Genomic DNA, 12,904 nt, shown 5'->3' with positions numbered 1-12,904 from the left:
TGGGTCAATTCCCTACAACCTTCCCCTTTAATCACCTTTCGACTGGCATTGACTCTGGATGTTTGAGTCAGCTTTTTAATTTGTATTTACCAGACTAATACCAGGAATGGGCGGGTTGTCTTATGAGGAAAGGTTGGACAGGTTGGGCTTGTAGCCAGTGGAGTTTAGAAGAGTAAGAGGCGACTTGATTGAAACATATAAGATCCTGAGGGGTCTTGACAGGGTGGATGTGGAGAGGCTGTTTCCTCGTGTGGGAGAATCTAGAACTAGGGGTCACTGTTTCAAAATAAGGGGTTGACCATTTAAGACACAGATGAGGAGAAATGTTTTCTCTCACAATCTTTGGAACTCTCTGCCTCTTGAGGCAGAGGAAGCAGTCCTTGAATATCTTTAAGCCAGAGGTAGATGGATTCTTGATAAGCAAGGGGGTGCAAGGTTACTGGGGGTAGGTGGGAATGTGGATCCATGATCTCATTGAATGGAGGAGCAGGCTCGAGGGGCCGAATGGCCTACTCCTGCTCCTATTTCGTAGGTTACTAATCACTTAAAATTTCTGACTATGATGAGCTGAAGTACAATTGACCATCGTGGGAAGACAGAGCTACAGAAAGGCAGATGGTTGGACCACACATGGTGATTAGAGATGACCAAAGCTTGCGAACCTATGGGCAAACATTCCACTCCTTTTCCTCAGAACCTGGCTGCACAGCAAGCCTACAACAACCTGGATGTCACTGTGAAAGAGTCACTGCAGCAACGGTGGCATTGTTTCGAAAATGTCCTCAAGTGTTACGCACACGAAACTTTGGAAGTCATCATTGAACGTCTTGTGAAGAACGAGGTAAGGGACTAATAAACTCAAAGGCACGGGTATTTCTTTCTCTCATAGCCACTGTGTCCTTAAATGCCCTTCACTGTGAATATTTCAGTTCCTGCTGTTATACGGTGGGTGAACAGCAAACTGGAATTTAATCAGAGAGCTTACATATCAAATAGTCATGACTTGGGATTGAGTTACAGTCTGGAGCCTTAATGAGGGGTTCAGGTGGTTTACTTTTAGAATAATGGGTACCCAGGAGTGAGTTACAGGCCGGATCCTAATCAAGGAGTTTGTGGGTGGTGGGGGGGGTAAGTGGGGCCATTTAAAGATAGAATAAAAGATATCCAGGAGTGAGTTACAGACTGGAATCTAATCGAGGGGTTCGGGGGTAGTTTATATATAGAATAACAGATACCCAGGAGTGAGTTACAGACTGGAATCTAATCGAGGGGTTCGGGGGGGTTTATATATAGAATAAAAGATATCCAGGAGTGAGTTACAGACTGGAATCTAATTGAGGGGTTCGGGGGGCTTTATATATAGGATAACAGATACCTGGGAGTGAGTTACAGACTGGAATCTAATCGAGGGGTTCGGGGGGGTTTATATATAGAATAACATACCCGGGAGTGAGTTACAGACTGGAATCTAATCGAGGGGTTTGGGGGGTTTATATATAGGATAACAGATACCTGGGAGTGAGTTACAGACTGCAATCTAATCAAGGGGTTCGGATGGTGGGGTGAGGATGGGGGTTTATATATAGAACAACAGATATCTGGATTAAAAACAAAAAAACTGCGGATGCTGGAAATCCAAAACAAAAACAGAATTACCTGGAAAAACTCAGCAGGTCTGGCAGCATCGGTGGAGAAGAAAAGAGTTGACGTTTCGAGTCCTCATGACCCTTCGACAGAACTTGAGTGAATCCAAGATAGGGGTGAAATATAATCTGGTTTAAGGTGTCGTGGGGGGGGGGGGTGTTGGGGGGGGTAGAAGTGAATACCTGGGAGTGAGTAACAGACTGGTATCTAATCAAGGATTGTGTTTGGGGGTGGGTGGGTGGGATGGAATGGTTTATATATAGAATAACAGATACCTGGGAGTGGGTTTCGGACTGGAATCTAATCAAGGGCTTCAAAGGGTGTGGTGGGGGGTGGGGTGAGGTTTTATGTAGAATAACAGATATGGCGGGAGTGAGTTACAGACTGGAATCTAATTGGATGGCTAGAATCTTCTAAACCCACAGCCTCTACTGCCTAGAAAGGCAAGGGTAGCAGGCGTCTAACCAAGGGTTCGGATAGTTTATACAAGTCGTCCTCACTTAAAGTTGTGGCTGTATTCCTGCAAATCATGACTTTAAGTGAAACGACTTTAAATGAATTAAAGCTTACCATAGGAATCAATGTTAAAGCCAGGGTTAGGTTCCTTCAGACATTTCTTGCCCAGAAAAAGCCAATATACAAGTTGAAATAATGTACTGTATATGTACAGCACTGTGCATTCTTAGCTGAAATAGCTTGAGAAATAAAATACATCACTAAATATAAAGGAAATACAATATCGTGCACAATACAATATTTAAAAATATACACACCTGCAGTACTTTTAGATTGACCAGGCTCTATCTAGTGGCAGGAGTTGGTCAGTGCAGGTAGCAGCTGAAGTCATGACCACCAGCACTGACCAACTTCTGCCACTAGATGGTGCCCAGGGCTTCAGTGCGAGTTCAGAATCGGAGTCATGAGCAACTGGAGAATGGGCTCTGGGGACTAAGGTAAGAACTGAGGGCGGGAGCCAAGGACGGCGGTGGGAAGAGGCATGGCCAGCGGTGGGGGTAGAAACCAGGCAGGGCCGGGAGGTGGAACAGGCAAGGTGGGGCTGGGGGTGGGGTGACAACGCCAGAGGGGAAACAACACTGGGATGCAAGGCCAAGAATGAGGGGAAGAGGGACTGAGGGCGGGAGTGGGAGAACTGAGGGAAAGGTCATGTGAGTAGATAGGCCACAGAAGAGGAAGTCTGTGGGAAACAATGTTAAAGTGAAACTGGAATGTTAAATGGATATACTAACACTACTTAAATAACAACATTGAAGTTGAAACATGTTAAGTGAGTCTATGTTAAGTGAGGACTCACTGTATATAGAATAATGGATACCAGGAGTGAGTTACAGATTGGAATCTAATCGAGGGGTTTGGGAGTTTATTTATGGAATAACAGATACCTGGAACTGACTTACAGACTGGAATCTAACCGAGGTGTTCAGGGTGGTTTATATATCGAATAACAGATACCCAGGAATGGGTTACAGCCTAGAATCTATTTGATCCAGGGGGGTGGTTTATATAGGATGACAGATACCCGGCAGTGAGTTACAGATTGGAATTTAATCAGTTGGTTAGAATCTTTCAAACCCACAACCTTTACCATCTAGAAGGACAAGGGCAGCAGACGCATGGGAGCACCACCACCTGCAAGTTCCCCTCCAAGCCACTCACCATCCTGACTTGGAAATATATCTCCGTTCCTTTATTGTCGCTGGGTCAAAATCCTGGAACTTCCTCCCTAACAGCACCGTGGGTGTACCTACACCACATGGACTGCAGCAGTTCAAGAAGATGGCTTCACCTTCTCAAGCAAATTAGGCATGGCCTTGCCAGTGATGCCCACATCCCATGAAAGAATAAAATAAAAAGGGGTGTGTTGGCAGTGGAATTGGTGAAGGAGGTGGTAAAGGGAGGTTAGCAACGCAGTAGATGATTGAGGCTTAGATATGGACCAAAGAAGCAATCAGCAAAGGCCTGGCAATAGCTTAGGCTTCTCACTGATTGGAGTATTATTGAATCAGAGAATGATACGGCACAGTCGGAGGCTAATCAGCCCATCATGCCTGTGCTGGCTCTCTGCAGAGCTATCCAATTAATCGCAGTCGCCTGCTCTTTCCCCATAGCCTTGGAAACACTTTCCCTGCAAGTAATTATCTGATTCTCTTTAGAATGTTACCAGTGAACCTGCTTCCAACATCCTTTCAGGAAGTGCATTCCAGATCATAACAACTCGATGTGTAAAAAAATGTTTTGTCATCTTGTCTCTTTTTTTTTTGTCAATCACTCTTAATCTCTACCCTCCAGTCACCGACCTTCCTGCCAGTGAGAACAGTTTCTCCCTAACTGCTCCATCAAAACCCCTCCATGGTTTTGAACACCCTGAACCTTCTCTGTTCTAAGGAGAACAATCTCAGCTTCTCTAGTCTCTCCACAGAACTGAAGTCCCCCATCCCTGATACCATTCTAGCAAATCTGCTCTGCACCCTCTCCAAAACTTTGACATCCTTCCTAAAGTGTGCTGTCCTATGCTGGGTTCTAACCAGTGATTTATAAAGGGTTACTCTGTGGGGGAACCTCCTTTTAGTAGGTCTGATCCTGAGGCTTGGTCATACCAAGACCTTAAAGTCCTGGATACTGGATTAAGATGGATTGTCAACTGACCTTTTCTTGGTCCTCCTATCTTAACTAGCTATTATCTCTTCCCCTAGGTTCATCGGTTGGTATTGGTAAATGAGAACGATGTTGTGCAAGGAATTATCTCACTGTCTGACATGCTCCAAGCATTGGTCCTGTCTCCAGCAGGTATAAATGCTCTTGATTCCTGATCACTCATGAGTCTCCTCTCTTCTGTATCATTCTAGAGTGATTCAGGTAGGTAGTGAGCTGCCTGTCTAATGGGCTTGATCTAGTCTGCACTCGAGTGATGGGGAGGAATCAGCCCTGGTCTTCAGCAGGCCCAACATACAATGTAGTTCGTATCCATACAGACCCAATTTCCAATAGTCAATTCCTGTCCCAAAATTGCACGGACTCTTGCAAAGAGTAGGGATCCGCACTACATTTTATTTTGACCTGATTGCACATTGTGTAAATTAAGAGTTTGGTCTTAGCTTTTTGCATACTGCCTATGGTTAACCCAGTGCACCTTGATATGGTACCTGTTAACATTTTGGGGGTGTGGATGGCCACTTTGGACCCAGATTGCTTTCCATATTTATGAAACGGGTCACACTGCACCAATTTTGTGTCTCTTCTCGGAGATGAAATGGCTTCCATGAAGCGTTAGGAAGGGTTTTCACATGTGTGTTGTTGGGGGGGGGTTGTGGATGAGGGGTGCAGGACTTGCACATGAGCTGATGGGGAAAGATTTCCAGTTTACACAAGTCAAGTGTCGGGTGGAATGCTTTGTACAAAACTCAGAGCATTCCCCCCGACTCTTGACTTGTGTAAACTGGAAATCTTTCCTCATCAGCTCATGTGCAAGTCCTGCACCCCTCATCCCACCCCACCCCCCCCCTCCAACAACACACATGTGAAAACCCTTCCTAACCCTTCATGGAAGCCTTTCATCTCCTAGAAGAGACACAAAATTGGGACAAAACAGAGTAAATAAGGAAAAAATAAGTCTGGAACATTACTCTCTGACCACCTTCCAGTCCAGATGACCCCATGGACGCTTTGCTCCTCTCCATCTTCAATATGTTTTGAACCAAGAAACAAAAGTGTTCAAAGCAAATTAAAAAAACGTTTTTTTTTGTTAATGCTATAATTCTTTCTCCAGAGCTGTCTCGGAGATTAACCTTTAATTCCTGGAAACTCCAGGGTAATCCTGAAGGGTTGGCAACCCCTACCTCTGGTCCAACCTGTCCAGCTGTGTAAATCATAATATATACACTTTCCACCTCACCCAGAACCACGTAATCACCTGGGAGAGGCAAAAACCCAGATTAAAACCCAAGGTAAACAAAAATTAAGAAACTTCCTCTCGATACCGCTTAATGATCAAATCTAACCCAGAAGATCTCACTGGCCCTGAACAACGTTACCAGGTACCTACCTTTGCGCGAGGGGATCTTCACCCCGGCCTGAAACATACCCAGCTCTCGCTTCACAGAGTGAATTGGTGTTCATCGCTCACCATTGTTCCTGACCACAGAATCACAGGGTGCAGAAGAGGCCCTTCGGCCCATCGAGTCTGCACCGACATGTGAGAAACACCTGACCTACCTAATCCCATTTACCAGCACTTGGCCCATAGCCTTGAATGTTATGACGTGCCAAGTGCTCATCCAGGTACTTTTTAAAGGATGTGAGGCAACCCGCCTCCACCACCCTCCCAGGCAGTGCATTCCAGACCGTCACCTCCCTCTGGGTAAAAAAGCTTTTCCTCACATCTCCCCAAAACCTCCTGCCCCTCACCTTGAACTTATGCTCCCTTGTGACTGACTCTTCAACTAAGGGGAACAGCTGCTCCCTATCCACTCTGTCCATGCCCCTCATAATCTTGTACACCTCGATCAGGTCGCCCCTCAGTCTTCTCTGCTCCAACGAAAACAACCCAAGTCTATCCAACCTCTCTTCATAACTTAAATGCTTCATCCCAGGCAACATCCTGGTGAATCTCCTCTGCACCCACTCCATTGCAATCACATCCTTCCTATAATGTGGTGACCAGAACTGCACACAGTACTCCAGCTGTGGCCTCACCAAGGTTCTATACAACTCCAACATGACCTCCCTACTTTTGTTATCTATGCCTCGATTGATAAAGGCAAATGTCCCATATGCCTTTTTCACCACCCCACTAACATGCCCCTCCGCCTTCAGAGATCTATGGACACACACGCCAAGATCCCTTTGTTCCTCAGAACTTCCTAGTGTCATGTCATTCATTGAATACTTCTTTGTCAAATTACTCCTTCCAAAGTGTATCACCTCACACTTTTCAGCGTTAAATTCCATCTGCCACTTATCTGCCCATTTGACCATCCCATCTATATCTTCCTGTAGCCCAAGACACTCAGCCTCACTGTTAACCACCCGGCCAATCTTTGTGTCATATGCCGGGATCTTCACCCCGGCCTGAAACATACCCAGCTCTCGCTTCACAGAGTGAATTGGTGTTCATCGCTCACCATTGTTCCTGACCACAGAATCATAGGGTGCAGAAGAGGCCCTTCGGCCCATCGAGTCTGCACCGACATGTGAGAAACACCTGACCTACCTACCTAATCCCATTTACCAGCACTTGGCCCATAGCCTTGAATGTTATCCTACCCCCCACATAGTCAGCCAAGTTGTTTTTATAAATGACGAATAATAGGGGACTGAGCACAGATCCCTGTGGTATGCCACTGGACACTGGCTTCCAGTCACTAAAGCATCCTTCTGTCATCACTCTCTACCTCCTACAACTAATCCAATTTTGAATTCACCTCATCAAATTACCTGTATCCCATGTGCATTTGCCTTCTTTATAAGTCTCCCATGTGGGACCTTGTCAAAGGCTTTGCTGAAGTCCATATAAACTACATCAACTGCACTACCCTCATCTACACACCTGGTCACCTCCTCAAAAAATTCAATCAGGTTCACTATTCTCCAGGAAAAGAACCACCTCTTGATATCTAACCTAGATCTGGTTGTATACACTTAAAATGGTGACACCTTGACCTCCCTAACCTACCTAGAGGAAACAAGCCATCTCTGTGAACACCATCTATTCCCTTTGGCATCTTATACACCTTGATCAGATCACCCCCCAAGTCCAAGCTTCCTGAAGTATAGAATCCCAGTCCTTTGAGCCCATCTTAATAAATAAGATGCTTCAAACTGGGAATTAATCTAGTGACCATCCTCTGCACCCTTTCCAAAGCTCCAGTATCACTCACTGTGTCAAAAGACCAACGCTGGATGCATTGTTCTAACCGAGGTCTGACCAAGGTTTTGTACAAGGACAAAATAATATGCTTTGCTTTATAGTCAATAGTTCTGTAAATAAACTCCAAAACCCTATTCACACTAGCTATCGCATCACACTGTTGTACCTCTACAGGCTTAGGCACTAGATGTCCCAGACCTCCTCCTTTCTCAACTGGTTTTAGTAATTTTCCCTGATGAGTGTACATATATTCAGCATTGACCCTGCCCACAGGCATAACACTGCACTTTAGTAAGGTAAAATTATTTGTCAATCGAGACGCCAATCCTCAAGTGCTTCTAGATCTAGTTGAGCATCATCTACAGCCCTGAAACCTGCACCGATCTTAGTATTATCTGCAAACATGCAGGCCACCTCCCCAATATTTACATCCAAGTCCCTAGATTATTTCTGTCTTGTCCTGTTTAGAAATGCTTGGTTGGGAGTGGTGAGGGGGCCGGGGGGTTGCTGCAGGGAAGTGGGGGGAGTCTCAATTAATACTGGGATAAAACGATGCCTGTCGTCATTATTTTCCCCTCTTTCCCCCTTACCTTCCTTAACTAGGTACTGGGATAACGTGCTTATATACCATTGTATTGTATGCAATGATAAAGCAGCATCAAGCCTTGGCTATCAAGCTCTGTCTGTTTCAGTGAGGTTTACATGCATGGACAGAAAATGCTGGAAAAACTCAGCAGGCCTAACAGCATCTTTGGAGAGAAAGACAGAGTTAATGGTTTGACTCCTTATGACACTTCTTCAGAGCCCCTGAAGAAGAGTTATATGGACCTGAAATGTTAACTCTGTCTTTTTCTCCACAGATGCTGTTAGGCCTGCTGAGTTTTTCCAGCATTTTCTGTTTTTGTTTCAGATTTCCAGCATCCGCAGTATTTTGCTTTTATTTACATGCATGGATATTGACTTGAACAATTGCCCCTAATTGCAAGTATAAAGTGGGTGTCATTTTTAAGAGGGAGCTTATTTATATTCATGGTCGCTTGGTAGTATAGAACTTGAGTATTTCTGAAGAAAGAGATACACTGTTGAAGCTTTTTGCCTTGCACTCATCAGGATTGATGCAAGAATGCCAAATTTCAAAGGACACACAATTTATACTGCATGAGAAAAGGGTGTTGATTGGTTGGCAAGTTGACTCTGATTGGTCAAGGCATTGCCATGGCAAATGCACCAGGGAACTATTATCCCCTAGCCTTTGGTTCAGTTTTAAAAAGGCACAATGCCTGAACATGTTCCTTTTGCCTGCAGAGGACAGATCACTGTACATGAATATATGTAGCTTCTAGCAAGTGTAAGTGAGTCACAGTGCAAGCCTGATTGATAGTCTTGCATTGGTCATTAGTCAATTAATTATTTAGCTAATGTATTACTTGTTTATATTATATCAGAAATATTATTCATGTACACAATAACTAATAACTCGACACAAACTGGGAAAGCTCACTAGTGCATGAGAAATGGAAAACTGGTGTAAAAGAGAGTGATCCTCTGTGTTTGAGATGAAGGCACATTGTGGGAGAAGATTAGAGAAAGATTGACTCTGCATCTAGGGTTGCTCTAGAGTCTCCAGGAATTAAACCCCAGGACCCTGCTGTGAATACAAAAATCCGGGAGAAAACCATCAGGGAATTAAAATAAATAATGGTCTATAGAAAATATTTTTTTTAATTATAAAAATATTGTGGGAATGCAGGGTAGGAGGTGGGGAATAGATCATCTGACTGAAAATCAAGCGTCATCCAACTGAGTAGGTGAAGACTTTCTTTACTTTCTGATTGGCCGTAGAAAGGCAGTACCACAGGTGTATGGTCATGTAGGGCGACCAATGATGGTACAGAACAGTTCAAGGCAGGAAGTCATGTGATGACATGTGCAGGAGTTTGTCCTTTTTTCCTGACCTGGCTGTGCTTGATGGGAAAGTGGAGGGGCAGATTTAATCTGTATCCAACACATAATATACCTGGGGATAAAAAAAAATTATGTTAATATCCAATTGTGCTCAGCACCTTTTTTATATGTGTTAATTCTTACTGAACTGATTAATCCTTACTATTGTCAAGATGACCCCATAAGAAACTTGGCTCTCAAGCATGCACCTTGTTTGGATCCCTTCTTTAGTTTAAGAACCAGGAGTGATAGACTGACTTCAAGCTGACACTATCTCAATTCAAAACGCACACTGAAGGAAAGCTCAGAGAGAGTTCAAAGACTTCCCTTATAAAGAGAGCTATCCCGCAATGTCCTCTCACTCAAGTTGGGTCTATCACTAGTACTTCCCTTTATATTCAGACTCTCAAAGTCCTTGCTTTATAAAGTTCTTAAAGTTCCCCTGCTACAAGCTCACTCTGTGACATAGTCTGTAGAATAGATTCTATCAATGCCAGCTACCAGCAAGGAAGTTTGGGTGCCAGGCTGGTGGAAAAGAGCATAAAAATCCCAATTTCCTCCATTCCATCGAGAACAAAAGAAAAATTCAAGACTCCAGCAGTGTGCCAAGAAGGAAGTTGCATTCTTGTATAGCAATTATAACTTGCCTTTGTATAGCCTCTTACCATATACTTAGCACATCCTAAAGTTGCTTTAAATCCAATTAATTACTTATTGTTAATGGCAAGTATATCAGCCAATTTATGCTTAGCAAGTTCCCACTAGTGATGAAATGGTTGAGGGAGGAATGTTGGCCAGGGCACTGGAAAGATACCCTACTTCTTCATAACGCTGCCATGGGAGCTTGTATCTAAGCAGGTAGAGAAATAGGGAGCAATGTTCTGTGTGCATTATTTGATGTCTCGTCCATTCCTATCTCTGCATGCATCAATACCATTGATTAACACACAAAGTGCCTGCCAGAACTGAAACTTAGCAAGAGGTTTTTGCCATGGTCAGGGGTGGCACAAAGCATTGTAATCATGTTGGCAGCTAAAGTCATCAATGAACTCATGATCGAACATGGAGATCCAAGTCTTTTTTCATTTCTTTTGGATTGGTTCTGTAGGTGTTAATGCCAGCTTCCATCGCCATACCTGAAGGTCAATGGGCTGCTGGGGAAAGAGCAGCTCACACGTTTATGGGATGTAAATGGACCTCAGAGAAGAAGGGCATGACTCAGTGAAGTCACCAGCACGTGCTTATCTTGGCTGAATGTCTTACTCGCAGACTCCGGTTTCAAATTCTTAATGAGAAGGATGCTCCACATAAAAATCCAAGGAATTAATTCCTATTTTTAGCTCACTGATTAATGCTTTATTCCAGCCTGTGCTATTTTAGTAACTTCGCGTTAATGACTTTATTAATGAAAATTAAGGTAAAAGTAAAGCGGACGAACAATAGTGCACAAAGGAAGCAAGAACCTTTGGAAGTGGAATGCGGTTTATAAAAACTGTTTAATTCTTGAATGGCGTGTTTGATTCTGTGCTGTTGCATTTTATTGCAGCCAAGAGCTGCCACAAATCTTTAAGGACAGGTTTGGGTGCCAAATCGAATTGTTGGTTTTTGCTGTCATGTAAAGGAGGGGGAATCAGTCACCATGCCTCAGTTCATGAGCTGTGCTTGTAATCTTTCACTCCATAAATAAATAAGACTGAGTAAAGACTGGCTCCAGTATTATTGTTCACCCACTGGCTTTCAGGAGTAGAAAATGGTAGCAGAGGATGGTTGCCTAAAGGTAAAGAATGGTACAGGAGCCTATCTTTACTCAGTCTTACATTTTATTTACAGAGTGAAACATTACAAGCATGCACCTCCTAATTCAACCCCACCACAGTTTCATTAAATGTCTCTCTATAAATGCTCAAGTGAAACCCCAATTAATGCCGTGAACCTACATATAATTAAATACAGTTAATATACAATTAATGACTGTGGGTCTACCGAGCCAGTTCCTCCACACTCTGAGGTTTTGGACTCCTCCACATGTAACTGTGAAGAGGCGCAGAACAAGGACCAGACGCTGGTCCGCTAGAATAGCTGCCCAGTCAAAATGATGATAGCAGAGAGCTGGGAACAGTTAATCCATTTGTAGCAACATTGAAACCTGGGGCAGAATTTTATGGCCCTGTTTCGGTGGGGAGGGGGCTGTAAAATGCGGCGAGACATTATAAACCCCACTGTCGTAAAATTCTGCCCTTGGACCAGACGAAGGTCACGCTGTCTGTACCAGCTGAATATGAGTGATTCAGCCTAATCTCACCCTCCAGCCCTTGGTCTGTAGCCCTCTAGGTTACAGCACTTCAGTTGCATATCTGAGTGTGTTTTAAATGTTATGAGGGTTTCTGCCTCTACCGCTAACGTATTTTCCTTTCAAACATCCACCCTCTCTGCCACCAGTGAATCGAGGCTGCAGTTTGTAATATCGAAAAGATGCACTGTAGCATCTCACAAAGGCTTCGCCTCCCAAACCCATGATCTCCACTACCTGGAAGGACAATGGCAGCAAGTATATAGGGACACTGCTACCTCCAAGGTCCCCTCTGAGACACAGACACCATCCCAACTTGGATGGAGGTTGGCAGTTTAGAATCATAGAATGGCGATGGCACAAGAGGAGGCCATTTGGTGCACTGTAGTCTGCTGGCTTTCTGTAAGAGCTACTCACCTAGTCCCACTCCCCCACCTTGCAAACTTTACCTTTATATAATTATTGAATCCCCTTTTGAAAACCATACAGTAAGTATCTTTATTGTCACTAAGTTAAAGTCCTAGCAACTCGCTCCCCAACAGCACTGTGGGCGTACCTTCACCACATGGGCTAAATTGGTTTGAGAAAAAGGTTCACCACCACCTTCTGAAGGGCACTTAGGGATGGGCAATACATCACAGCCCTGTCAACGATGCCCCTAGCCTAAGAATGAACTTTTAAAAATGTATTCACTCCTGCCTTTACATTGTCAGAATGTAATTTTGAAATCTCCCAAGCAACCAGTACCCTCCCATTGTAACTTGATTTAATTTGAAAATGAACCGCAATTTTATAAAGTTGCTTACAAATGTGCTAGGAACCTATCAGAATGCAGTATCTAATTTTGGTTCAGAAGCTTTGCTTAGGTCATATCTATGGAATAAAAATCTCAATGTCATCCTGTCTATTGAAATCTGGTGAGGTCCAGTTTTGTGATTTAGAATTAAGATCAGGTATTCGTGCCTGGTGTTTTTTGAACATTGATGACCTATTCATGGACGAGGAAATCTGGGTCCCTTCTGACTCAGATTTCTATGCCTTAATTCTATGTAATTCTACAGATCGTTACTAATAAATCCAATAAGGAAGTCATGAGAAAATTCTTTACTATGGAAATATAAGGAGCGGTTGAAGTGGCTAGT

The 12,904-nt window shown here is 43.8% G+C and overlaps 1 protein-coding gene across 1 annotated transcript in view; it reads left to right on the top strand.

The window, feature by feature from the left end:
- LOC121284909 (5'-AMP-activated protein kinase subunit gamma-1-like) overlaps positions 1 to 10,948 on the top strand; it is a 29,851-nt gene extending 18,903 nt beyond the window's left edge. Inside the window, exons 9-11 of the mRNA XM_041200802.1 lie at positions 695 to 841; positions 4,356 to 4,449; positions 10,581 to 10,948. Coding sequence (XP_041056736.1) covers positions 695 to 841; positions 4,356 to 4,449; positions 10,581 to 10,612 — 273 coding nt within the window. The 3' untranslated portion in view covers positions 10,613 to 10,948. The remainder of the gene's footprint in view (positions 1 to 694; positions 842 to 4,355; positions 4,450 to 10,580) is intronic.
- Positions 10,949 to 12,904: the final 1,956 nt, after the last annotated feature.

The sequence above is a fragment of the Carcharodon carcharias genome, chromosome 12 (genome assembly GCF_017639515.1).
Source record: "Carcharodon carcharias isolate sCarCar2 chromosome 12, sCarCar2.pri, whole genome shotgun sequence".
Taxonomy (NCBI): domain Eukaryota; kingdom Metazoa; phylum Chordata; class Chondrichthyes; order Lamniformes; family Lamnidae; genus Carcharodon; species Carcharodon carcharias.
Note: the sequence above shows the minus strand (reverse complement) of the source record. Positions and strands in the feature narration are given on the sequence as shown.